Raw genomic sequence first — 25,149 nt, 5'->3', positions numbered from 1 at the left:
ACCCGTTATTTATATCCCCAAAATCAGCCCCATCATGTCAGCCTGTCCTAGTCTAGGGTTGGTAGAGGCTTTTTATGGGGGGGGAGGGAAGGGGTTGCTAGAGGTTATTTGCTTACCCTTATTTTGCCACTACCAGCCTGCACTGTTGCTCAGACCACTTTTGAGGGAGGATCCGTGCCCCTTTTTTCCACGACGAAGATGAGTAAGTCTGCTTGGCGGCATGGTTGGCTTAGTGGTTAGCATAGTGTCTCACAGCCCTGAGTTCATTTCCTGACCAAGGTGTTATCTGTATGCTCTCCCCTGTGTTTGCCTGGGCTGGGTTTCCTCTGTGCGCTTCCGTTTTCTCCCACACTCCAATAAACATACTGGCAGGTTAATTAACTTCAAACTAAATAAATAAACCCTAATGTGTTTACGTGGCCATATGCTTTGGAATATGGATTGTAACCTCCAGTGGGACAGGGACTGATGTGGATGACTGAAATATTTTACGTAAAGCGCTGCGTTACATGTGTGCGCTGTATCCTTAAAGTATTGAAACACAATTACACATAAATGCCCCAACATCAGGTGCGGTGACTCAATATTGCACTATGAAGTGGGTGGGGTTACTGCAATGTGATTCAGCACACGTTACGACACAGGATTGCGCCATTCACCAAAAAAGATTCTGCTCTGGCTCCACACTAAGCTTGGCGTCAGTGTGCCTTTGCCTGGAACCCCAGGACAAGGTGTTTTCTGCATGGTTAATACAAATTGCTGTAGACACAAGACACCCCCTCTCATTAAGGCCCTATACTTGTATTAATGAAGGACAGGACAAAAGGGCACTAGGAGGCACTAATGCAATATGGATACCACCAGTTTTCATTTATCTATAAAGTCCGAATATGTCACATTTCTTAAATTCTGCCATGGAAACTTTTGTGATGGTTGCAAAACAGCTGATATGAACACTAGGTGACATGATCTGTATCATTATCCCATTATCAAGCGATGAACACACTGAAAACCACTGCCGTCCAGTATGATCTACTGAGTGGCCTTTGAACAAATAATGGTTCTATAAAAAGATTGTATTTATGCGCAGAACCTTGTTACGAGCGCTTACCAGTAGCTTGGTACGGATGGGAGTATGCCTTAAGGACTCAGCCACTGCTAGATCCCTGCGGCTCACTGCATGGGATGCGCTGGCATTGCGCAGGAAAGCCGCTAATTCTGGAGTGTCTTCGGGTTCATTTGACTAAAAAAAGGAAGAAGAGAGTCAGTAATTCATAGATTAGAAAATGGAAACGCATGTTAGTGTAATAGGTGCAGGACCGGTGCAAGGTTTCTCAGCACCCTCGGCAAAACTTCAGCCTACAGCCCCCAATTACCACCAATACACACTTCCCAGCCCCACAGGTGAAAGTGCGCCTTATAGGTTCCACAGCTGCCCCTGCATTAACTACATCAAATATGTCTCTTACAGAGATCTCCTTAATATTGTGGTAGGCAGACTCAGTGTTCACCCCCCAGATCCCGGTTCCCTATGCAGCTGCCTAAAGGTAGAGCCGGCCCTACATAGGTGATAAGTCTACGTGAATCTCCACAACGCTCTAAAGGGGCGACTCAATTACAGATGATATACCTGATCTGCCATTGCGGAACGGAGCGGCGCATTACGTCCATTCACATTGCAGGTTTTCCCTCACATAGAGGTGTTCAGGAAAACTTGCAATATCAGAGCTACTATAACTAGCTGATACTGTATATACATGGATTTACAGATAGTCAATCACAAAGGACAATCTTTTTGGTGGTATTGCTTGGAACCCCACAATTACCAGTATACAGGCTCTCTGAGCTGCATCTTGCCCATCGTCTTTGAGATTTAAAGGCTAACTACTGTGCTCCGTTTAATAAGTTATTCTGTGTATCTTGGCTCAAAGAGGAGATCTCTTGATAGGATGTTTTCAATGGATACGTTTCTTCCCACAAACTTCCGGTTTGTCAAAGCCCCTCCCCGTTGAACTGTTCCATCATGCCAATGAGAAGTCACTTGGGTGGGGGTCTTTGACAACTCTGCGGCAACCTGGGCAGGAGAAAGGATCTCCTGCTCAGACCAGTAAACTCATCAGGGGACCATAGTGAGGGCGAATACCATTTGATATTTAATCATATCTCATTAAAGAATTTAGGGCCTCATTTAGAGTTAGATGTATATCTCGCTAGATTTTGCACCTCCGCAAAACTATGTTGATCTGCGCAAATAGCGTAGATTAAAAATGTGTGGACAGATATGGAGTTAGGAGAGGAACATGTCCAGAATTTGTGGGCTACAAGCAAATAAAAATAATATAACTTGCATCTATAGCCCATGGCTTGTCCAAGTGCAGACTGCCACCTTTGTAGCTGGATTTTCTATTACCTATAAATGTGGTTATTAAATCCCAATACAACATTTTATTCCTGTAAATTACACTTAAACACCAGAGCTGTACTAGTAATGATTCCTTTTAGTGGACCTTACTACCATGTAACATAAGGTATGGTTGTAAAAAGTAGAAAAATGGGTGAGTAAAGCAGGTTATAGGTAAAAATAAAAATGTTTTTAAAAACAACAGAAACTAGTACTACAAAGTAATAGAAAAGACATAAATAAGAAATTATTTTGCAGTAAATATATTACACCGTTCTTTTTGTTCTTATAGGAGCCTTACTTTTAATTACAGTTTTTAGATGTTTCTAAAACAGCATTGTAGCCAATAAACCATCCATTCTTACGCTGCAGAAGAAAAGAACACTTTGCAGTCTCTGCAGCAGTTCAATTAATATTACTACCATAAAAGATAAAAGAGTCGTTACGTACTGGCAGAAATTAACAGGCTGCTAACAATAAAGGAATTACCCTCAAACAAAACGAGACTGAAAACCCCACATGTGCTGAACATCTGGGAGCACAGGACATCATAAAAAGAGAATATTATCGGGGAAATCTCAGTGCTGGTAAAGCCGTATATCCCCTTCTCTCTCCCTTCCAACCCTCTACTACTCTCCCCGCCTCTCCCGTTCCTCTATTTTCAATCACTTCTCTCCCACCGTGGTCCTGCTACCCCACCACTAAACCATGCACCCTCCCTTCTAAGACAGTCACCTCTCTTTACCTCCACTCACATCACACTAAGGGGGAGATGTATTATAGCGGCACTTAACATGCCACTATAACGCTTCCTGCTTCGCCTCTTAACCGAGGTATATTAACATCTCATGGGCCAGAGCGGGGGAGTGATAACTCCCCCCTCCGGCGATCCCTGCCTGAGTACACCGGGCATCAGCCTAGTGCTGATGCGCTGTGTCTCAGTCCCAGCCGGCTCCACTGAGGATGCGCGTGATCTCACAAGCGTCATGAGATCCTGAGTGCAGCCCTGAAGCTGGCAGCCCCCGCAGTAGGGACAGCGCTGTCCCTTCTGTGGGAATAGGGCATCACCAAGATGTAGCAGTCGATAGCGACAGCCGCAGTAGGCGGAACGGTCAGATGAACTGACCGTTCATACATAGCCCAGGCTATCGGCGCTGCTATCTTGTAGCTAGCAGTGCCCATAATGACAGGGGTGCATAGTGCCCCTGTCATTTACCAACCAGCCCCCCAGTTATACATGGGGGAGAAGCATTATCAGCTTCTCCCCCATGTATGACGGCATTACGCACGCATTACGCACGCTGATGCCACTTTGGCGCTTCATACATCTCCCCTTAAGCTCCCTCCTTGCTCATCACCTGCAGTTTCCCTTCCTCAATTAGGAGTCTGCACCATCCCAACGTTCGTTTTCTTGTCCCTGCTCCAAATCAGTCTCACCTCCACAATACAGCAACACTGATAATCTCATTCACATCCCTCCCCTTAACTCTGTTCCTCTCCCTTATGCCCTCTGAGATGCCAGATCTGTCTGTAACAAACTGGTCCCCACCCACAACCTTTTCATCTCCAACTCCCTGGATCTCCTAACCATCACCGAATCCTGGACCCGCCGAGCGGTAGTGGAAGAAATCTCGCTCCAATGCAAGTCTCCTCCATTTCAGATTTATGCTCTTAACCTACAGTGCTGCCCTTTCCCTCTCTAAACTCATCCCACTCCTCCAACCCCTGTCATGTCTTCACCACTTTCAACTCCCACCTCTGCCCCTCCTCGCTCTCTGCCCTTTACTTCACCACCCACTTCACATCTAAAAATTAACCCATACATCAGGATATCATATTCCACCAGACCATCATCATCCGATCCTCTTATTTCCCAGCCCGCCTATCGCCATCTTCAAAAATCCATTTTACCAACTCTGACGTCATTCTCCCCAGTATCCGGAGATGGAGTCAAGGCCCTAATCCAGTTTTCACCCTCTTCCATCTCCCCCCTTTCACCCTACCTCCTCCTGCCTCCTCCTCTCCCTTGTCTGTTGCCTGTTCCCATCTTGCCCGTCTCTTCAATCTTTCCCTCTCATTAGGCACTGTCACCTCTGCATTCAAGCATGCCCTTGTCTTCCCCATTGTTAAAAAAACCCACCCTTGATCCTGACGCTCTCTCTAATTACCACCTCATCTCTGTCCACCTCTTTGCCTCCAAACTCCTTGAGCAGATTGTCTACAACCATCCTTCTTTGCGCCCACTTCCTGCTTGACCCATCTTAGTCTGGTTTTCATTCTCTCCACTCCACAGAAACTGCCCTCATTACAGTCAGCAATGACCACCATGCTGCCAAATCCAAGTGCGACTACTTTCATTTCACTCTCTTTGACCTCTCCGCTGCTTTTGACACTGTGGACCACCCTTCACTCCCTTGGTCTGCATCATACTTCCCTCTCCTGGCTGTCCTCCTACCTCTCTAACTGTTCTTTCTCTGTCTTCTCTCATGATTCCACGTCTCCCCCACTTCCACTACAAGTAGGTGTCCACCAAGGCTCTGTTCTTGGACCTCTCCTATTCTCCCTTTACACATTCTCTTAGGTGAGCTCATCAGCTCTTTTGGTCTCCAATATCATCTCTATGCTGATGACACTCAGATCTACCTCTCCTCCCCTCTCTCCTCGCTTGTATCTCCAGCTGTGTCTCTGCTATCACTTCCTGGAGTGTCCCAGTGCTTTCTTAAACTTAACATGTCTGACTGAGTTGATAATCTTCCCACCCTCCCAAATAACCTTGCCTCCTCCAATTTAATTGATAGCACCACCATCTCCTCTAGCCAGCAAGTGTGCTGTCTTGGAGTTATCTTTGACTTCACTCTCTCCTTCAAACATCTGATTCAGTACCTTTCACAGTCCTGCCGTTTCCATCTCATAAATATCTCCAGGATCAGGCTATTTTTCACCCTGGAGGCAACAAAGACCCTCATCTACTCACTGGTCACCTCCCGACTGGACTACTGTAACCTCCAATTATCTGGCTTCCCTGTCTCCCACATCTCTCCACAGCAATCTGTTCTGAATGCTGCTGCTCTGCTCATCTTTCTCTACAAACATACTACATCTGCCTCCCCTCTCCTACAAGCCCTACACTGGCCCCCCTTCCCCTTCAGAACTCAATTCAAATTTATCACACTCACTTACAAATCCCTCACCCAATACACCTCTGACCTCATCTCCCTTCGCACTCCTGTCCGCCCACTTTGCTCCACAAATGACTGCCTCCTCTCCTCCCAACTGAATACTTCCTCCCACTCCCGCATCCAAGATCATACCACTGGAACTCTCTCCCTCACCCTATCAGACTCTACACCTCTCTACAAAACTTCAAACGGGCTCTCAAGACCCACTACTTCATCAAAGCCTTCCAGTTCTCATCCTAACCCATTGCTCCATGCTCCTGGCTCACCGTTTCTCCCCTCTGTGTCACTACTGTATATCTGTATATCCCTTTATATTGTCTGCTCTCACTAGCACTGTTCTCTTCTCTTATGGGCTTTTCCTTCCCTCACTTATACCATCATCTTCTCCCTACTGCCAACAATGGCAGCAACACTTTGCATTCTGCCGCCCTGCTGCTTATTCGGGTATTATGACCGCTATTGCAGCAATATTTATAAACTTTGCCATGTTCTGCTATATTCTGCACTGTAAACCACTTTCGGAGTTTATTCTGGTTTTGCTTCCGTTTATGTACATTTTAAAGGAGCTGCGGAACCCTAGTGGTGCCATATAAATAAAGGATAATAATAACAATATCCACTAAAATCTACGGCTGTCTGTGAATAACACTGAGAAGACTGACAAATAGGACCGTGCAGGAATCCAACCACAACCTGGAAGCAGATACTGCCAAAGCCGTATAGAATGATTGTCCCAGCAGAGGAATTAGCCATCCTGCCAGCAATCTCTATCCCACCGCTGATATAATTTGGATATCTGGGGAGACTAGTTTTGAAAACCTTCTCTGTACGAGTGATCCGTTTAAACAGGGTAATAATACATATTTATGCCAAGAGCTTAAATATTAATATAGTACTTTTTGAGCTAAGGGGTAGAAATGAAGCTTAGTAGTCTTTGAGGAATTTATTTTAAAATACATAAAGTATTAGGACGAGAAGATTTGTTGCAGCATCTGTTCCTACCCCTCCGCATCTATTAGCATATGAGGTGTGTGCTATATAGACGGGAAATGTAGCTTTTTATTTAGTGAGAGCAGAAAAGAGCTGACGGTAACATTCAGGGCTGTAACTACAGTTGTGCAAGTGGCGCTGTCACCAGGATGCAAGACCACGATGGCGGCACCATCACCTCCCATCTCGCTGCTTAACCCTGCCAGCATTCTGAGAGTGGCGGCATTTCACATGTCGGCATGCCAGGTGTCAACAATGTGAACATGTTGACATTCTGCCAAGGTTGACATGTTACATGTCGACATTATGATTGTCGAGACTGTAAATGTCAAAAAATTGCTGCCCCCCCTTAAAAATCTGTTCTAACGATTTATTGTGAAACGCACCATTAAAATCAATTAGAACAATTTGAATGCACTCACTATGCCGAAATGAGCACAGAAAAAGCACTTTCACATCAAACAAGCTCTACAATGAAAAAGCTCCTCTTCCGACTTTAAATCGCATCAACACATACTGTACAACCTGCCTTGCTCAGAGTGTCATGTAACGTGTGCTGAACGTACGGTTATATTCAGAGGGTTGATGGCGCTGCTTGGCTGACACATCAAAGGTCCCTCTGTCTCGATGTTAAATATATACAGGAGGAACTCTCCGCGATTATGTGCCGGCCATCCCACGCTCAGTTGTGTCTCGCTGACTGCACTCGGTCCTATATTGTGCAGCTTTCCCCCAAAAAAGGAATAAAGAAAGAAGTTATTTATTATTAGGGATCAAAAATTTGTACTGTATATCAGCTTCTTGTGATCAGGAGCTTCATGCCATAACAAGAGAAATGTCAGAGCTGGCTGTACCTCATAGATGTGTTGAACTAGCGGTCCGACTTCCAACTCATTATGGGGTTTTTCTTTTCGTTCCCAGTTAGGAATGGGTAGGATTATTTGCGGAGGATGGGAAACACTGAAAAAGATACAGAAATTACCAGACTAGTACAAGAAGCGTTTTCTTTAGTGGTGTGATGTCCCCCCGACCAGACTTCTTCGTCCCTCTGCTATCTTTTTCTTATCCTGTTCTCTGTATCTCATTCTCTGACTGATTAATACAATAAAGGGGTATATTTACTAAAGTGCAGGTTTTTAGAAGTGGAGATGTTGCCCATAGCAACCAATCAGATTCTACTTAACATTTATCTAGCACCTTCTAGAACACAGGTTCTCAAACTCGGTCCTCAGGACCCCAAACAGTTTATGTTTTCCATATCTCCTCACAGAATCACAAGCAAATAATTAGCTCCACCTGTGGATATTTTAAAATGTGTCAGTGAGTAATGAATACACCTGTGCACCTGCTGGGTGACCTGGAAAACGTGACCTGTGTGGGGTCCTGAGGACCGAGTTTGAGAACCTCTGTTCTAGAAGATAATACTTAGAAGAATGTGATTTGTTGCTAGGGGCAACATCTGCACTTCTAAAAACCCGCACTTTAGTAAATATACCCCAAAGAGCGCAATTATTCCCTCACAGATCCCACACTACACATTAGATAAGGGAGCACAATCACACTGTTCATTATTGTTGGGTTTGCGGGGGCTGGTTTGTAAATCTTACATGCGTTCTCCTAGAGATGTCCGAGTCTGACAACGGCCCACATGTAATAGCCTATGGATTGCATGAAACAACTTAAATCTGGAAATTCAGCCTGTAAATTTAAAGCGCCAATAATTTAGTTGATTTAAATTATTGCTGCTTTAAATTTATCAGCTAAATAGACAGAATCACCCTGAAAACTATATATGGTGATATAATGTTTCTCACACATTCTCTAGTATGTTGCCAGGTTAGTGACTGTATATTATGCTCCCATTTGTATGTTCACTTAGGAAGGCCACACATCTAAAGATTATCTGTCCAACCATCCAATTAGTTGATTGGTTGGAATGAAAATCTGATAAGGTATGAAAGCAAATGACAATCAGCAATTTGCTCTCAAACGACGGAAAATGGACAAAAACTGTTGTTTGAACAAATTGTTTAGATCAAACATTTAACAAACTTGTCTGACAACCATTTTCATCTGTTTTCTGGCATTTAGGAGCAAATTGCTGATCATCATTTATTCCCATACGTTACCAGATTTTCATTCCAACCAATCAACTAGTTGGCTGGTTGGACAGATAATCTTTAGATGTGTGGCCAGCTTTAGCCTATTGATTGACAGCTATAAATTGTAATTTTCCTTTACATTCAAATTTAATCTATATCTGAAAGGCTCCGACTGTGTTTAAACAATACAAATCATTATCATGACATTTCCACTTTTTTTTATTTCATTCCTATCCCCCAGTTAATAATAAAACTATTTGCAATCAAAATTGTCGATATTTCCGCTGCCTTATGTTGAAAAAAAATATAATTTATCCTCCCCGAATAAACTGCAGATAACTGTATAGCTGAGTGCAACAACATTGTCACAACAAAGTACAAAGCTTAGATTTGCTGGCCAAAAGATTTATTGCAGTGAATTGTTAGGGGAGGAAATGTGGAATTCAGACTTCTCTTTCTAAACTTGAATCCATATATCCTGAAGGAAACCCCCAGCTAATATATAATGGATTGGATGAATGCACAGCTTACAAAAACTCAGACGCCAATGTCAAAACTTTCATTAGCAATCAAAAAGGTCGGCAATCCTGGTCATGATAGCAATCTTTTACTGCAAACAACACAGCTAATATATATACATACTGTACATATACAGTATATTATCCATGTGCATGCATTGTAAACATAAGACAGAAAGACATTTAACAAATGTTTAGCAAACATCAGAGAGATTCCCAGATACAGGATAAAATTGGCTAACGATGCAAGACATCAGAGGCGGACATGACACTTTGAGGATTTCATTACCAAGATTGCCGTCCATTTGTCTGATCTCGAGAAACCCCTTTATCTGGCAGTTTGCACAACTGTAGCTGGTTAGCCCTAATCACTGATTTCCTCCCTATTTCCTTGTTGAGGCTACCACACTAGCCAGAGGACCACAATCCCGCAACTTGTATGGGATATTAGGAAGTGCTCTTAAATGAGGATGAATAATTACAACTAGTGTTCTATACTGGTCGTGATTACTTTGTAATGTATGCAACCATTAAACACAGTATCCAAGCACTGCACAATAATGTCTTTACAATACAGCAGATGCAAACTGAGCCAGTGGTTTCCGTTCGCTCAAATTGGAGCTTTGCAGAAAATAAGTCTTTTTTTTTTTTTTTTTACGAAGAAGTTAGAGAGGCAATACAAGTTTAAAAACAATAAGGGGACATAAAATGTAGCCAGATATTCTTTTTTTTTTTTTTTTTTTTTTTAAGGGCTTTCATTTCACAAACAGTCTTCCCTTTCTCGTTACAGAAGTCTACAAATTTTATTCTCCTCCAGGGAATGCAGAACCTGTTTCATTTTACTATATGTGATGTCAGCACATACTGTCTGGATTTGCTGCACATTTGTGGAGGTCAACAAAGTCCAGGGATCCGGCTGTGCGCGGAGAGAGAGAGAGGGAAAAAGTAGATGGAGAAAATTTCGGGAGCCTGGATATTCTATCAAACAGGATGTAGACTACAATTCCCCAGACCTGTATCATCACTAAAGCTAAATCTTATTACTTTGAGTTTTAAAGAATTGGATCCTGTATTAAATTTTTTTTATAAAATCTCTGTCATTTTTTTTTTAAACAAAAATGATCGCATTTTAATTTCTTACATCATGAAAATGCAGTTATTTGAGAATTCTTACCAATTGTTCATCCTAAAATGTAATTTAAAATGTAAAAATAAAAACAATTTTTATTTTTTTTTGTTACGGATAATAGGTAAAAAAATAAAAAGTAATCCGTGATGTGATCGGATGTCTTCAGAAGCCACCAAATTATTTGATCTGAATGTCCTTGTGTGAAATGATAGTATATCAAATAATTTAAAAGACATAGCCCTATCTTTGAGAGCTTCCATATTAGATTAGTGCTTTTCCAAACAAGAGCTTCATCGTGAAGATTAGAAAACATTGCCAAACAAATTTGAAAGAAGAATCATACAAAGCGTTCTTGAATATCACCAATCAAAGGAAGCAGATAAGAAGATTTCATAAGACTTTTAATATCCCCCAGAGCACTGTCAAGTCCATCATAACGAAACGGAGAGAATATGGAATTGTGTATGTGTCTAGAACAGGCCATTTGATAGGGCGGTCACTAACTGGTGTAGGGAACTCTAACAGAGTTACAGTACTCCATGGCAGTAATGGGAGAAACTGTCCCTGAGATAAGAACAGCTCGGGAATTTCAAAAAACTTCATGGGAAGGTGAAAAAAAACAATCATTGTTGAAAAGAACTCGTGTGAAATTTTGCCTAGATTTTGCCAGAAAGCACATGGGAGATCCACATGTCAATTGGAGGCAGATTTTATGGCATGATGAGGTTAAGATCAAAATGTTTTGTCTTAAAAATAGCCGCTATATTTGTCTGAGGCCTTACACGGCGTATTAGTCAAAGTACACTATACCTATTGTGAAACATGGCAGCAAGAGCATAATGCAATATATATGCTTCTCTGCTTTTGCTTCTGGCAAGCTCATCACAGTTTATAGACTTTTCTTTGAGAAAAACTGGCTGCAGTCTACTAAAGGTTGATTGTAATATATTTGAAATCGATCAACATCGATGTGTTTCTGGGGCTAAATCACATTTACTAACACTTAAAAAGCAAATAAAAAATTGCCTGTTAAGTAAATGTGTGATTTAGCCCCAGGAACACAAAATTCGATGTTGATCGATTTAGATCAATGTTGATCCATTTAGATCAATTTCAAATCGATTAAAATCGACCTTAAGTAAATATAGCCCCTAGGACTTGCACAAACATTCATGAAACACATTGTAATGTGAAACTAATGAATTTCCTGGAGTGACCTCAATCCAATAGATTCAACCAAGTGTGCCCTCCATTCTCGTGGTACTTGAGCAATAAGCTCCAAAACCAGATATCAATTATTTATAACGATGCCACCCCAGGTCCCTCCTTTGTTTTATTTTCCCTTCAGTAACTACACCTGGCAGGACTACTGACTCCATTACTCTGGTACCTTTTAGGAGAATTACATATACATACACAGATTGTTTCCGAACTTGTATTCACAGTGTAATATTAGTGTAGGGCATGGATTTAATTACACATTTTGGTGTCTATCTTGCACACTTTTGTTAACAAATTATTGTTTTTATTTTTCATCTCTTTTTAGATCAGCCATTGATTGTATTTGTTGGATAGTACTGATCCTAGATTTCTTTTAAAATTGCTTATATATGCCTTCATTTATACACATACTAATTTTATTTAAAAAAAAATAAGCATTTATATTTTTTGGTTGTCTTTGCACTATGTAGAAATGTAACACACTTACCCTCTGATCTCTACCTGGGCCACGGCAGTTATGAGGATTTCTAGACTAACAATGTTACTGTTGGGATTGTCCTTGTTGGAACTGGAAGACAGAAAGTGTGAAATGCATTAGAATTAAGACTATACCTTACCAGAACTTGAAAGTTAAAGTCACAGGGATATACTAAATAAGCCAAAATACAGTACATAATCACAAATAAACTTGTCCACTCAGTGATTTCAAGTCTTGATGTAAATCATAATTAGAGGGGAAGCAATCTCCAATACTAATCCCAGACTACCCAGAGTCAGTCCAAACAACTGGAGCTGGGTTCTGGGTTCATTAGCCGGAGACTGCCAAGACATATCATTAAAGGTTGGCGATATCTATGGTCAATGATAATAGAGCATAATGCAATATGGATGCTTCTCTGTTTCAGCTTCTGGCAAGCTCATCACTATTTATAGACTTATCTTTGAGAAAAACTGTCTGCAGTCTACTAAAGGTTGATTGTAATCTATTTGAAATCGATCTAAATCGATCAACATCGATGTGTTTCTGGGGTTAAATCACATTTCCGAACACCTAAAAAGCAAATAAAAAATTGCCTGTTAAGTAAATGTGTGATTTAGAGCCAGGAACACAAAGTCGATGTTGATCGATTTAGATAAATGTCAATTTAGATCAATTTTAAATTGATTAAAATCAACCTTAAGTAAATATAGCCCCTAGGACTTGCACAAACATTCATGAAAAACAAGGTAATTTGAAACTAATGAATTTCCTGGAGTGACCTCAATCCAATAGACAAAATTCAACCATGAGCTCTGAAACCTGCCCAAGACTTCTCTACGGACTGGCTTTAAATATCTAACCTGGAAGCTCTGAAACGCGTAGGAACAAAATTAATGTCATCAAAGTATGAAATTTTGTTTAAAAAGTGCTGACACAGAAGACATCAATTTAATACATTGAGGAAGAAAACTACCTTACTGATCTAGCTTTTTCTATGATGTATGGCAATGCAACTGCCCTTCCTGTTCTTTTCTTTGTCATCTGGTCCAATAGATTCTCAACCTACTAAAACCATGGTGCAGACCTTCTCAACCAGGGCAAGAGAACAAGTTCTTATTTTTTTGTTTTTCCATTATGTAAAAAAATTAAAAGTCCTTAAATAAACAAATTCAAAGTATTGTGCTTCAAGTCAACATAATCAATTCATCACTGCAATGAGCAACAGATTTAGCAATAAACTCATTACAGGTTTTTTTTAGAGGCAGATGACTGCCAAACTTGCAATGTGATTTGATCATTATCCACACTTGTCAGAATGTTTCTGTTCTTTTGAATTTTCCATCCCGACATTATTCACGAGAGTCAACAGCTCCAAAGCATTGGCTGTAATTACAGTGACAGTTTGCTGGACCAGTGTCCGTGTTTTGTAGTAACGGGTTTGTAATCTCGGGGAATGTGGTCGTAAGGAATGCTGTAGATTTTAAAACAAACATTTGCGAGACGTTATCAGCTTGTAGCGGAAAATATCTAAATAATTTTGATGATGCCAATAATAACATATAACTGCTTTGCTGAGATAAAGCGGCTGATTTTCTGTAGCGACTTCTTCCCACTTTGTATCTGAAGACCAGTTAAATAAGTTTTCCACATTTGGGTCATATTCACACTAATCCATTTCACCAAACAGCAAATGGAATCATATGGAAATGAACATGCACAGTAAACACAACATAAAGCATTTGGTATATGCAGTTCATATTCCTCCCCCTCGACATTTTTCAAGCTTTTAAAAACACATGAAAAGTGCGTAATAAAAATCTAAATACATTTCTTGCTCCATGTGGTATGTATACTCTATACGCATGTCTGATATACTTTTTACACTTTCTATGCCTCTCCTGTACGCTCCATATGGTCTAAATGCTCTATATGTATCTCATATGCTCTATATACACCCCCTGTAGAGTCCTTATGGTCTAAATGCTCTATATGCATCTCCTATAAACTCCATATACTACACATCTCCTATAATCCACCCATGCTCTATACACATCTCCTATAATCTACACATGCTCTATACACATCTCCGATAAACTACACATGCTCTATACACATCTCCTATAATCTACACATGCTCTACACACATCTCTTATAATCTACACATGCTCTACACACATCTCCTATAATCTACACATGGCTCTACACACATCTCCTATAATCTACACATGCTCTATACACATCTCCTATAATCTACACATGCTCTATACACATCTCCGAAAAGCTACACATGCTCTATACACATCTCCTATAATCTACACATGCTCTATACACATCTCCTATAATCTCTACACATGATCTATACACATCTCCGATAATATGAGATATGGTAAGAACTTACCCTTGTTATCTCTATTTCTACGAAGTCCATAGGGTTCCACAGGATACCTTGGGGTATAGGTGTGACGTCAGTCGCAGGGCACCAAAGAGTTAAGCTTTCAGCCTCCCAGGATGCACTAGGTCCCCCTCCTATACCCCGCCCCCGGGCCAAGGCACCTCAGTTAGTTACCAAGCCATAGGCCGGAGGAGGAGAAGGAAGAGAGAGAGAACAAAGATCTGGACACATACAAGAATCACATTCTCACCAGAGGGAGATGGAAAACCAGTGATCAGAGCAAAGCCCATCTGCAGCACAGGTGCGACAGGGCGGGAGTCCTGTGGAACCCTATGGACTTCGTAGAAATAGAGATAACAAGGGTAAGTTCTTACCATATCTCATATTTTCTACTTCAGGGTCCATAGGGTATCCACAGGATACCTTGGGGATGTCCCAAAGCAGTATCCTTTAAGGGTGGGGACGCTCCTGTGCAGAAAGGAGAATCCGCCGCCCGAAGGAAGCATCCTGAGAGGCGAAGGTGTCAAACCTGTAATACCTCACGAAGGTATGGACAGAGGACCACGTAGCAGCCTTGCAGATCTGAACTGCCGAGGCACCACGTCGAGCTGCCCACGAAGGACCCACAGACCTAGTGGAATGAGCCTTCAGAGAAGGAGGGACCGGTAGGCCTTCATGAAGATAAGCTTCAGAAATAGCCATACGGACCCAGGCTGCCAAAGTTTGCTTTGAAGCAGGCCAACCCTTTTTATGGAAGCCATAGAGGACAACAAAGCGTCCGACTTCCTAAACAAAGAAGTGCGGTCAACATAAGTCCTTAAGGCCCGCACAACATCCAAAGAGGCCTCACCCACGGAAAGACCCGGTGAGTTAAAGGCCGGAACAACTATTTCCTCGTTAACATGAAACTGGGAAACAACTTTGGGAAGAAACTCGGGCCGAGTGCGGAGCACTGCCCTGTTCCCATGAAAAACCAAGAAAGGGGGTCTACAAGAAAGAGCCCCTAACTCAGAAACACGTCTGGCTGAAGCAACGGCCAGAAGGAAAACAGTCTTAGCTGTTAGCCATTTAATATCCACTGAGCCCAGTGGTTCAAACGGCGGTCCTTGGAGAGCCCTCAGGACCACAGCCAAATCCCAAGGCGCCACAGGTGGAACAAAGGGCGGCTGAATACGGAGAACACCTTGCATAAAGGTGCGCACATCCGGGATTGTAGCAATCCTACGGTGAAACAAGACAGATAGGGCCGAAACTTGTACCTTCAAAGAAGCAAGGCGAAGCCCATGATCTAGTCCCGCTTGCAGGAAGGCGAGAATCCGAGACAGACGAAACTCCCGCGGTGCATAACCTCTCGGTCGACACCACTGGAAGAACGTATGCCACACGCGATGGTATATCCTCGCGGAAGACGGTTTCCGAGCTCGTAACATGGTACGCACCACAGAGCTGGAAAACCCCCAGGACCTCAGCATGGCCGTCTCAACAGCCACGCCGCCAAAGACAGCCGAGTCAGGTCCGGGTGAAGACAAGGACCCTGAGACAGAAGGTCCGGTCGTAGCGGCAACCGCAGAGGACTGTCCACGGACAGACCCTGAAGGTCTGAGAACCAGTGCCGTCTGGGCCACGCGGGAGCTATCAACAGGAGCGTCCCTCCTTCCTGTTTGAATTTCCGGATTACCCGTGGAAGAAGGGAGACCGGAGGGAACAGGTATGCGAACCTGAACGTCCACCGGACGGACAGAGCATCCACCAGAGACACCCTTCGTCTCTTGTGCGAGACCCGTACACCGGCAACTTGTTGTTGTGCCGGGACGCCATGAGGTCGATTTCTGGAAGACCCCACCTGTCCACCAGTAGTTGAAAAACGTCCGGGTGCAGGGACCATTCCCCTGGATGAACGTCCTGGCGACTTAGAAAGTCCGCCTCCCAATTTAGCACTCCCGGGATGAAGACCGCTGATATGGCCGGAAGATTGCGCTCCGCCCAAACCAGGATCCGAGAGACCTCTACGAGAGCCGCCCGACTGCGAGTTCCTCCTTGCCTGTTTATGTAGGCCACGGTGGTAGCATTGTCCGACTGGACCTGCACCGGGTGACCCTGGAGAAACCGCTGTGCCTGCAGGAGAGCATTGAAGACCGCACAGAGTTCCAAGATATTTATTGGAAGCTCCGCTTCTGTCGGCGTCCACCTGCCCTGGAACAAGTGTGGACCCGAAACTGCTCCCCAGCCCCGAAGACTGGCGTCCGTTGTCAACAGGACCCAATTTGGAATCCAGAACGGACGTCCCTTGTTGAGGTGGGTCGTCTTTAACCACCACGCAAGGGACAGGCGAACCTCCAGGGAGAGCACAATCGTCTGGAACTTCAGAGACTGAGGCAGCCCGTTCCACTTGGACAGGATCAGGTGCTGCAGAGGTCTGGAGTGAACTGGGCGTATTCCACCATGTTGAACACCGACACCATGGAGCCCAGTAACCTCATCGCCGAGTGTAAGGACACCCGGCGGCTGTGCAGACAACTGCGCACCCTTGACTGTAAAGCAGAGATCTTGTCCTCCGTCACGAAGATCCTTTGCTGTCCCAAGTCCAATAAGGCTCCAAGATGCAGAATCCTCCGAGACGGGATTAGAATGGACTTCTGCCAGTTGATTAGCCAGCCGTGCCGTTGCAGCAGTGCAATGGTCAGGTCCAAGTGGTGTAACAGGAGCTCTGGAGATCCTGCCACCAATAACAGGTCGTCCAAATACGGCAACATGCGGACTCCTTGCAGCCGCAGAGAAGCCGCCATGACCGCCATAGCGTCCTGTATGTCCAATGACACCATGTAGTCCCCAGGTTCCAGCGCCAGAATGATGGACCGTAGGGTCTCCATCCGAAACTTCGGGACCCGCAAAGACTTGTTGAGTGCTTTGAGGTTGAGAATCGGATGATATGACCCATTGGGTTTCTGTACCAAAAATAGATTTGAATAGAAACCCTGGCCCCTCTGGGAGAATGGAACAGGCACTATAACTCCAGCCTGGAGCATAGTGTGCAATACCTTCCGCAGCTCTGTAGCCTTTGTCTGATGGTAGACCCGTGGTGAAGAATCGAGCCGGGGGTCTGTGCCGGAAGGAGAGGGCGTACCCGTGAGAGACCACCTCCAGAACCCAAGTGTCTGTCGTAGTGAACGACCAACACCGGGAGAACTGCAGCAGGCGGCCTCCCACCCTGGGATCCCCCAAGGGGAGACCCGGACCGTCAGGCCGCTGGCTTGTCATCTGGCTTGGGGGCCGGACGTCTGGTACTCCATGCCTGTTTCCGGGGCTTGACCGATTTCTTAGGGCCAGCCTGTCGAGGAAACGACTGTGGTTTGGGCCTGCCCTGGGCCCTAGATGACCGAAAGGACGATGGTCCAGAACCAGAAGGAGCAGCGGCCGACGGGAGACAAGCAGATTTGGCTGCCGCCAGCGTGGCCACAATCTTATCCAGATCCGGACCGAAGAGAACTTCTCCGGTAAACGGCAACGCTTCCAGACCTTTCTTGGATCTGCGTCCGCCTTCCAGGATCGCAGCCACAAGGTGCGACGAGCAGCTACCGCTGCTGAAGAAATTCTAGACACCAGAGTAATAATGTCTAGAGCCGCCTCGTTGATGTAGGTGGCCGAATCACGGAGATTGCCAATCAACTCCGCCTGTTCGGCCGGACAGTCGGATTCAAAAGAAGCCTCTAATGAATCCGCCCAGCGCTCCATCGCTCTGGCAACCCAGCAAATGGCCATAGCCGGCCGTGCTGCCCCCCCTGCAAGGGAATAAGCGGACTTCAGGCAGATTTCTACCTTGCGGTCCGTAGCATCCTTAAGGGAGGACATGGATGGCATCGGCAATGTGGCACTACAGACAAGACGGGTCACGTGAGAATCCACCTGTGGAGGGGATTCACACTTAGCAAAATAATTATCCGCGAACGGATAAGCCACCGCCAGGCGTCTCTGCGGCTGGTATCTTTTGCCAGGTTGTTTCCACGCCTCCTCTAAATGGTCCACCAACTGACCCGAAAGAGGAAAGACTGTGGCATCGCCCTTCACATCTTTGAAAAAGGCATACTTAGATTTAGCCGCTGGGGGAACTTCGTCCTCAATCACCAAGGCTGTGCGGACCGCCCGAATAAGTCCAGGAATATATACTTTGGACTTAGCATCAGCGTCCTTAGTATGGAGAGGTTCCTGATCGTAAGGATCCAGAATCTCCCCATCATCAGACGTCCCTTCGTCATCCTCATAAGGAGCGGACAGAGACGCCACCGGCCTTTTATGAGGCCGCATCACAGACTCCCCTTGCAACACATCCGACAAGTGCTGTACAGAACTCGTCAGGGAGTTAACCCACGCTGGCTCCTGAGAACCCGGGAGCGGGGAAATAGGGAGACTGTGGGGTACCACCAATTGTCGTGGGAACCCCTGCATGGGTGACGACACCACAGACTGCTGGGACAAACCCATCGGAGTAAACGCGGGCTGCGGAGCTAACTGGCCCACTAAAGCTGTTAACGCCTGAGCGAAACAAGCCCAGGGCGGCTCCTGTACCAGTGCTGTAACCGTAATAGGCCGCGCCATGGACAAACACTGCCGGCAAAGGCCCTCCACGCTACCCTCCCCCTCCGCTAACGGTACTTTGCACGTGGTACACTGTAGCCGGAGGGGAAAATCACTTTCAGACATGATGGCACCACGTATGTGACCTCTCTCACCAATTAAGTATTAAATAGGCGAGAGACCACCCTGCAGCACCGCACCGCAAGGGCTTTAGCAGAAAGAACAGGGACAGTAATAAAGCTGACAGTTTAGAGAAGAAAAGTTACAGGCAGCGCTAGCACAGTCACATACAATGCAGAGAAATAACAATTCCTGCACTAACAGCGCTGATCACTCAACTACACAGACACAGGGCCTGGTAGGACACAGCGCTGCATACACAGACCTGAGCCACAGCGGAGGAGAGGTATGCGGGGGGACCCAGACCACGATGCTTCCTTCCAGACTTCCAGCAGCGTTCACCATGCGTTGCAGAGAAGATGGCCGCCGAGGAGCAGAGAGAAGCTGGCCTGGGGGAGGAGCGCTGACACAGGACCAGTCAGCACAGTGCAGAGAGGGCTGTGTGCAGCGGGGGAGGCGCCGGCTGTGAGACAGGGAAGGCGCGCTCCCCTGGCATGCATTTAACCCCTGGGACGCCGCAGCGCTACCGCTCTGCTGCGGTCCGCTGTCCCAGGGGGTAGTGGAAGCGCAGGTTGGTCGCCTGGCTCCACGCTGCAGCCAGTCCCCAGGGAGCCCCTTGCCTGGGGACTTAGGACCATGTGATCAGCGGGGACCCACCGCGGGACCCCGCTGCTTACCTCTGTCCCCCTTGAATCCGGCCATGGTCCGGAGCATCTGGGGTCACCGCTAGCTGTGACCCCAGACGCCCACCAGCATCCCCGGATCAGTACCGGCGTTCTGGTACCGGCGGGGTGTAGGGAAGACAGCATGGATGTCAGGACTGACTGTCCATGCTGTTCATCCAGATGTGCAGCCACAGCTGCATGAAGAAAAAGCTTCAGGGGCTCTTCTAGCCCCCACTCCAACAGGTGCACCCGACTCCGGCCGGGCACCAAACTAAACTGAGGTGCCTTGGCCCGGGGGCGGGGTATAGGAGGGGGACCTAGTGCATCCTGGGAGGCTGAAAGCTTAACTCTTTGGTGCCCTGCGACTGACGTCACACCTATACCCCAAGGTATCCTGTGGATACCCTATGGACCCTGAAGTAGAAAAGATACACATGCTCTACACACATCTCCTATAATCTACACATGCTCTACACACATCTCCTATAATCTACACATGCTCTATACACATCTCCGAAAACGTACACATGCTCTATACACATCTCCTATAATCTACACATGCTCTATACACATCTCCTATAATCTACACATGCTCTATACACATCTCCGATAAACTACACATGCTCTATACACATCTCCTATAAGATCCATGCTCTATATGCACCTCCTGTATGCTCCATATGGTCTAAATTCTCTATATGCATCTCCTATAAACTCCGTATACTACACATCTCCTATAATCCACACATGCTCTATACACATCTCCTATAATCCACACATGCTCTATACACATCTCTATAATCTACACATGCTCTACACACATCTCCTATAATCTACACATGCTCTATACACATCTCCTATAATCCACACATGCTCTATACACATCTCCTACACATGCTCTACACACATATCCTATAATCTACACATGCTCTACACACATCTCCTATAATCTACACATGCTCTATACACATCTCCTATAATCTACACATGCTCTATACATATTTCTTATAAGATACACATGCTCTGTACACATCTCCTATAAGCTCCATGCTCTATATGTATCTCCTGTACACTTCAGATGGTCTATATGCTCTATATGCAACTCCTGTAGATCTATTGCACTAGAGTAAATGATTATTTTTTGCCAGGAAGGAATCAGAAAGACATGTCCCCCTCCTCCTTCCCTCCAGTAAGGACGTCTCTGACACTGGTGGGAGTAGAGATCACCCTCATAAATCTCCCACTCCTGACAGAAGAAGACATTCGCAGGAGAATAATTGCTCTCTCCCTGACCACGTGCTAAAAATGTATCTGCTCTCCTGACCCCACTGCCAATATGAAGGTGCGTTCACGTAGTCAGCCTAATAACCTGCACATTTTCTGGGGGAGATGGATGATTCTTTCTCACTGAAAAAACATGGCTCATGTAATGACGTGCCACTTCAAGGTTGTTGTGATAATAATGTATTTGTGTCACCACTTCCTTCCTAATTGCACTTCCATAAGATTTCCCTTCATGTTATCTTGATATTTCTTAAACTTTCTGAAAAGTCGTTTTCCGCTTCGAACAATTGGGTTTAAAGGTCACATGTTTTTTTGGGGGAGGTTTTTTGTGTCAGGTATGAAAATCATATAGAACATAAACCCACTGGTGCTGTGTTGGCATTTTTTATTAGCAAATATGCCTTTTTTTTATTAACATTTTTACTAGTATTCTAGTTTTCCCCAATTTGTTAATCATCGGCAAATGCAAAAAAATAGAACTTCCGAGATCTGGCATAGAAATTAAATGCTGCTGCAATGCAAGCGATAGTGATAGTGGGTATGTTGAAACTAGAAGCAATAGTTTTACTAGGATTAAAAATGCATGTAGCAAACACTTGTGGGTATAAAAACGGTGACACGGATACCTGTGAAAACTTCTGTATTTAATATCCGTATATATGGTGAGCACAGATGCCAGTAAAATATATATTTATATATCTGAGGAGCAATGATGTCACTTGCGTGACATCACTCATTGTAAAAGAGTTCCATCACGTATCAGTGATGGTAAATTATATGTAGATATGCTCATGCAGGTAACTTGTTTTGTTTTAAATTGGCATTCTATAATCACATGTCTTCTCTGTGGTCATGAAGAATATTTTTGGCGATGGACAATCCATGAAAATAAATCTAGTCACAGAACTGAGGTGTTTTTTTTTTATAAAGCCAGGATTAAATTATTAACACCTCAACCACTGGGTGACAGTCTATACAGAAATAAAACCTAAATAAGAGGACTGCGGGTAGCTTGCCATACCAGCTGTGCCCACATCATCACTGGCTATGACAAAATACAGCCTACTTGGATTAAGGTTCACACATTGCTAAAAACTGGAGAAGCAGCCATTTTGTGTTCTGAATCATCATAAGAAAGCAGTCTACTAGGGATATCACTCAGCCTTGGGCATGAAGCATTACCAATGACGGAGCACCAGGAACTAGAGACATCACCAGGATATAAGGTCATTTGTGTCTTGTACCTTATTGCTGTCCCTAATTAATTGATAGGCAGCATTTTTGCAAACATTTCGCTCAGCCCACAAATGGCTGCCTCGACTGTGTGTAGACGACAGAGCACTTTAAGACAAGAGCTTTGTGTAAGCACTAAGTACTTTGCAAGAAAAGTCTGGATAGTCACATGGATTCATACAGAAGGACTTACCTTTTCACATAAAGGTCAAATTTGATGCTGTTTACATTTTCTAACCTCTGGCAGACAAATCGCAGACCGAGCGAGAGCTAAAACAGACCAGAAACCTGTAAGGTCAGGATTTTCACAGGGTAAGTAGCATAACTGGACGTCCTCTGAAGTCAGATATATCATAGTACTAAAATACTATAGACCACAGTGTTGTGTGTGTTTAATAAACTAGATTATTACTTAAAAAGAGCATGTTTATTTTAATATAACTGAAAAAAGTATATTCTATAAACACATAGAAAATGTGAAAGTGAATCCACACATGGGAGGTGGGCAACCATTTTGCGGGTAGTACCAATATTGAGATTGTCGATACACTAGGAACTAGTGACATCACTGAGGCATGAGCCACTTTGTTTTACTGGTACATGGATTATTATCCCACTACCAAATTTTGGGGAGTACTTACAGACCCTTGGTAGAAGAGGTTCCACCTCTCCCACAAAGTTGGTGGAGTTGGGCCACAATGACGCACCTGAGCTACACAAATCGCCACTTTGCAAGCAGGACCTACATCTCCACCAGACTCATCAGTTTCCTCTGCAGCTCACAAAATGGCTGCCCCCCCCCCCCCCCTATGTAAGCAAAAAGTTAAATATTTTCTTTAAAAAATATATCAATATTTATAACCCCCAAATCGTTTGTGACTTTCATTTTACTTACATTAGTTCCGGCAACCATGGGATTTCCGAGGTCGCACACAACCATTCGAGAGTCATTTACCATTTTATATTCACAATTCAGCTGTCGAAGGTCCTACAAAAACAAATAACAGAAAGTAAATAAAAGAAAGTTTTACTATATTTTCTGAGACCTACACATTTGCAAAGGATGATAATTTCCAAGCGCTAATGATATATTGCACTACCCTTATTATGTCTCTATTCTAAACTGAAGTATAACAATGACAGTTAAAATTCTGATTGGTTTCTATGATTTGCAGCACGTTTCCAGAGCTCCCATTTTCAAAAAAATTCTTCCATTAGTTCTAGTGACAGCCATTTGTACAATTGCACCGGCAGCCATCTTTGATGCCTTGCACGTAATTCCGGAAGCTCATTTCCACACAAGCAGGCAGGATGATGTCTGATGTGGGCAACCAGTGTTTTTTCTTACTTTATTGTGTCTACATCGCTTCATAAATGACCTATTTAAATAATAGGCTTGTTAAAAACATAATTCCTTGAATAAATTATGGGGGTGATCTAGACTCGGATGCTATGCTACGCTCTCTCGCAGCCGTCAGGGGCCGGGTATGCAAATTCTGCGATCACACTGTCTGGCTTAAGGACGCCCTCTATGACTTAGAGAGTGACGGCAAAGTGAGCGCACGCTGGTGTAATGACGCCCACTTTTCTTTCTTAGCACACGTCATCTCCAGGAAGTGTGTGATTAATCAGTAACATCGAGAGCCACCGCAGCTGCACGCAGAACTTGAGGTAGTCTACCCCGCTGCAAGCACTGCGATCACTACAGGCTGAAATACAACCAAAATGACGTGTACAATGACACTTCCATGCTAATTATGGACGCCCATTAAATGCAGTTTTGACGCCCAGACACGCCTGCGTTCTCAGCACCACTCCCCCGTTCACAAGCACTTTCCCCTGTTACCACCCACAAATGGCACTGTCACTCAAAGTAGCATCCAGTCTGTGTACAATGAGCGCACGATTCCCGGACGCAGTGACTGGTTCGTGTATGCGTATTTTGCCACACACACAGACGGGCGACAATCGCCCATAGCGAGCGATCGCGGCTTTGCTTCCGGGTCTGAATCAGGCACTATGTCCCTGATCCTCCTGTACAAGATGGCAGGCAGTAACATCCTATAACATTCACATGAGCATAGTTGTATTTACAGCATATAATAAATATATGGACTGGGTTTTTTTTTTTTAGTATTTTTAATATAATTCCCTGTAACTATTTTTAGATGCTTTTCCCCTGTACAGGATTGTTATGCAAATAATGAAAACATATGATAGGTGTGGGTCACATCACACACCCCAAATATATCCACTCTGTAAACGATAATATCCTATGTTTTCCTAGCTCACCGGATATAGCTGGCTATGAACTTGAAAAGATAGGATATGATGTTTAAATGAAGTGTCCTTCAATGCCAGATGTCTGCCCTGTGTTATTCAGGGCCCTGCCCGGCAGAGAGAGGTTCCAGCTGTCAATCTTTCAACCTCTGGGGCTGCGCATGATGTCATTCTCTAGGGCCTGCCAGTGATGTCATGCTCTGGGGTCACTACCTCAAAGTGCTGTTGCAGTTACCTCCATGTTGCGCTCAATGCCAATGTAATCTGCCTCCGCTGGTATGTTAACATGAAGCTCGGCTTCATAAGCCCCTTCACCCTCATTCCTTGCATTGATGATGAACAGGATATGGTTCTCTTCTCCTATAATTATCTGCTTCTTGTCTCTAGAAAATTTGAAATGAGAATGAAGAAATTAAAAATAAGATGTAATGCATACAAGTAACACTATATTGTACTGAAATCCCATCTTCTGTTTATAGCTCATTGTATTGTATTTAATGGATCAAATATAAATATATTGATGAAGTCCTAGGTGGATGAAACGCGTTGGAGATGCTGCTCCTCTTGCATCATGAACTACTT

The 25,149-nt window shown here is 44.3% G+C and overlaps 1 protein-coding gene across 1 annotated transcript in view; it reads right to left on the bottom strand.

The window, feature by feature from the left end:
* The window catches only part of ITGA8 (integrin subunit alpha 8), a 212,997-nt gene that overhangs the window by 49,063 nt on the left and 138,785 nt on the right, over nt 1–25,149 (bottom strand). The window contains exons 20-26 of the mRNA XM_088478635.1: nt 24,803–24,950; nt 23,183–23,275; nt 22,481–22,557; nt 12,028–12,108; nt 7,425–7,530; nt 7,137–7,295; nt 1,112–1,243 (exon numbers count right to left, since the gene is read on the bottom strand). Coding sequence (XP_088334761.1) covers nt 1,112–1,243; nt 7,137–7,295; nt 7,425–7,530; nt 12,028–12,108; nt 22,481–22,557; nt 23,183–23,275; nt 24,803–24,950 — 796 coding nt within the window. The remainder of the gene's footprint in view (nt 1–1,111; nt 1,244–7,136; nt 7,296–7,424; nt 7,531–12,027; nt 12,109–22,480; nt 22,558–23,182; nt 23,276–24,802; nt 24,951–25,149) is intronic.

This window comes from Taudactylus pleione, unplaced genomic scaffold, assembly GCF_031769625.1.
Source record: "Taudactylus pleione unplaced genomic scaffold, aTauple2 ptg000216l, whole genome shotgun sequence".
Lineage (NCBI taxonomy): Eukaryota > Metazoa > Chordata > Amphibia > Anura > Myobatrachidae > Taudactylus > Taudactylus pleione.
Note: the sequence above shows the minus strand (reverse complement) of the source record. Positions and strands in the feature narration are given on the sequence as shown.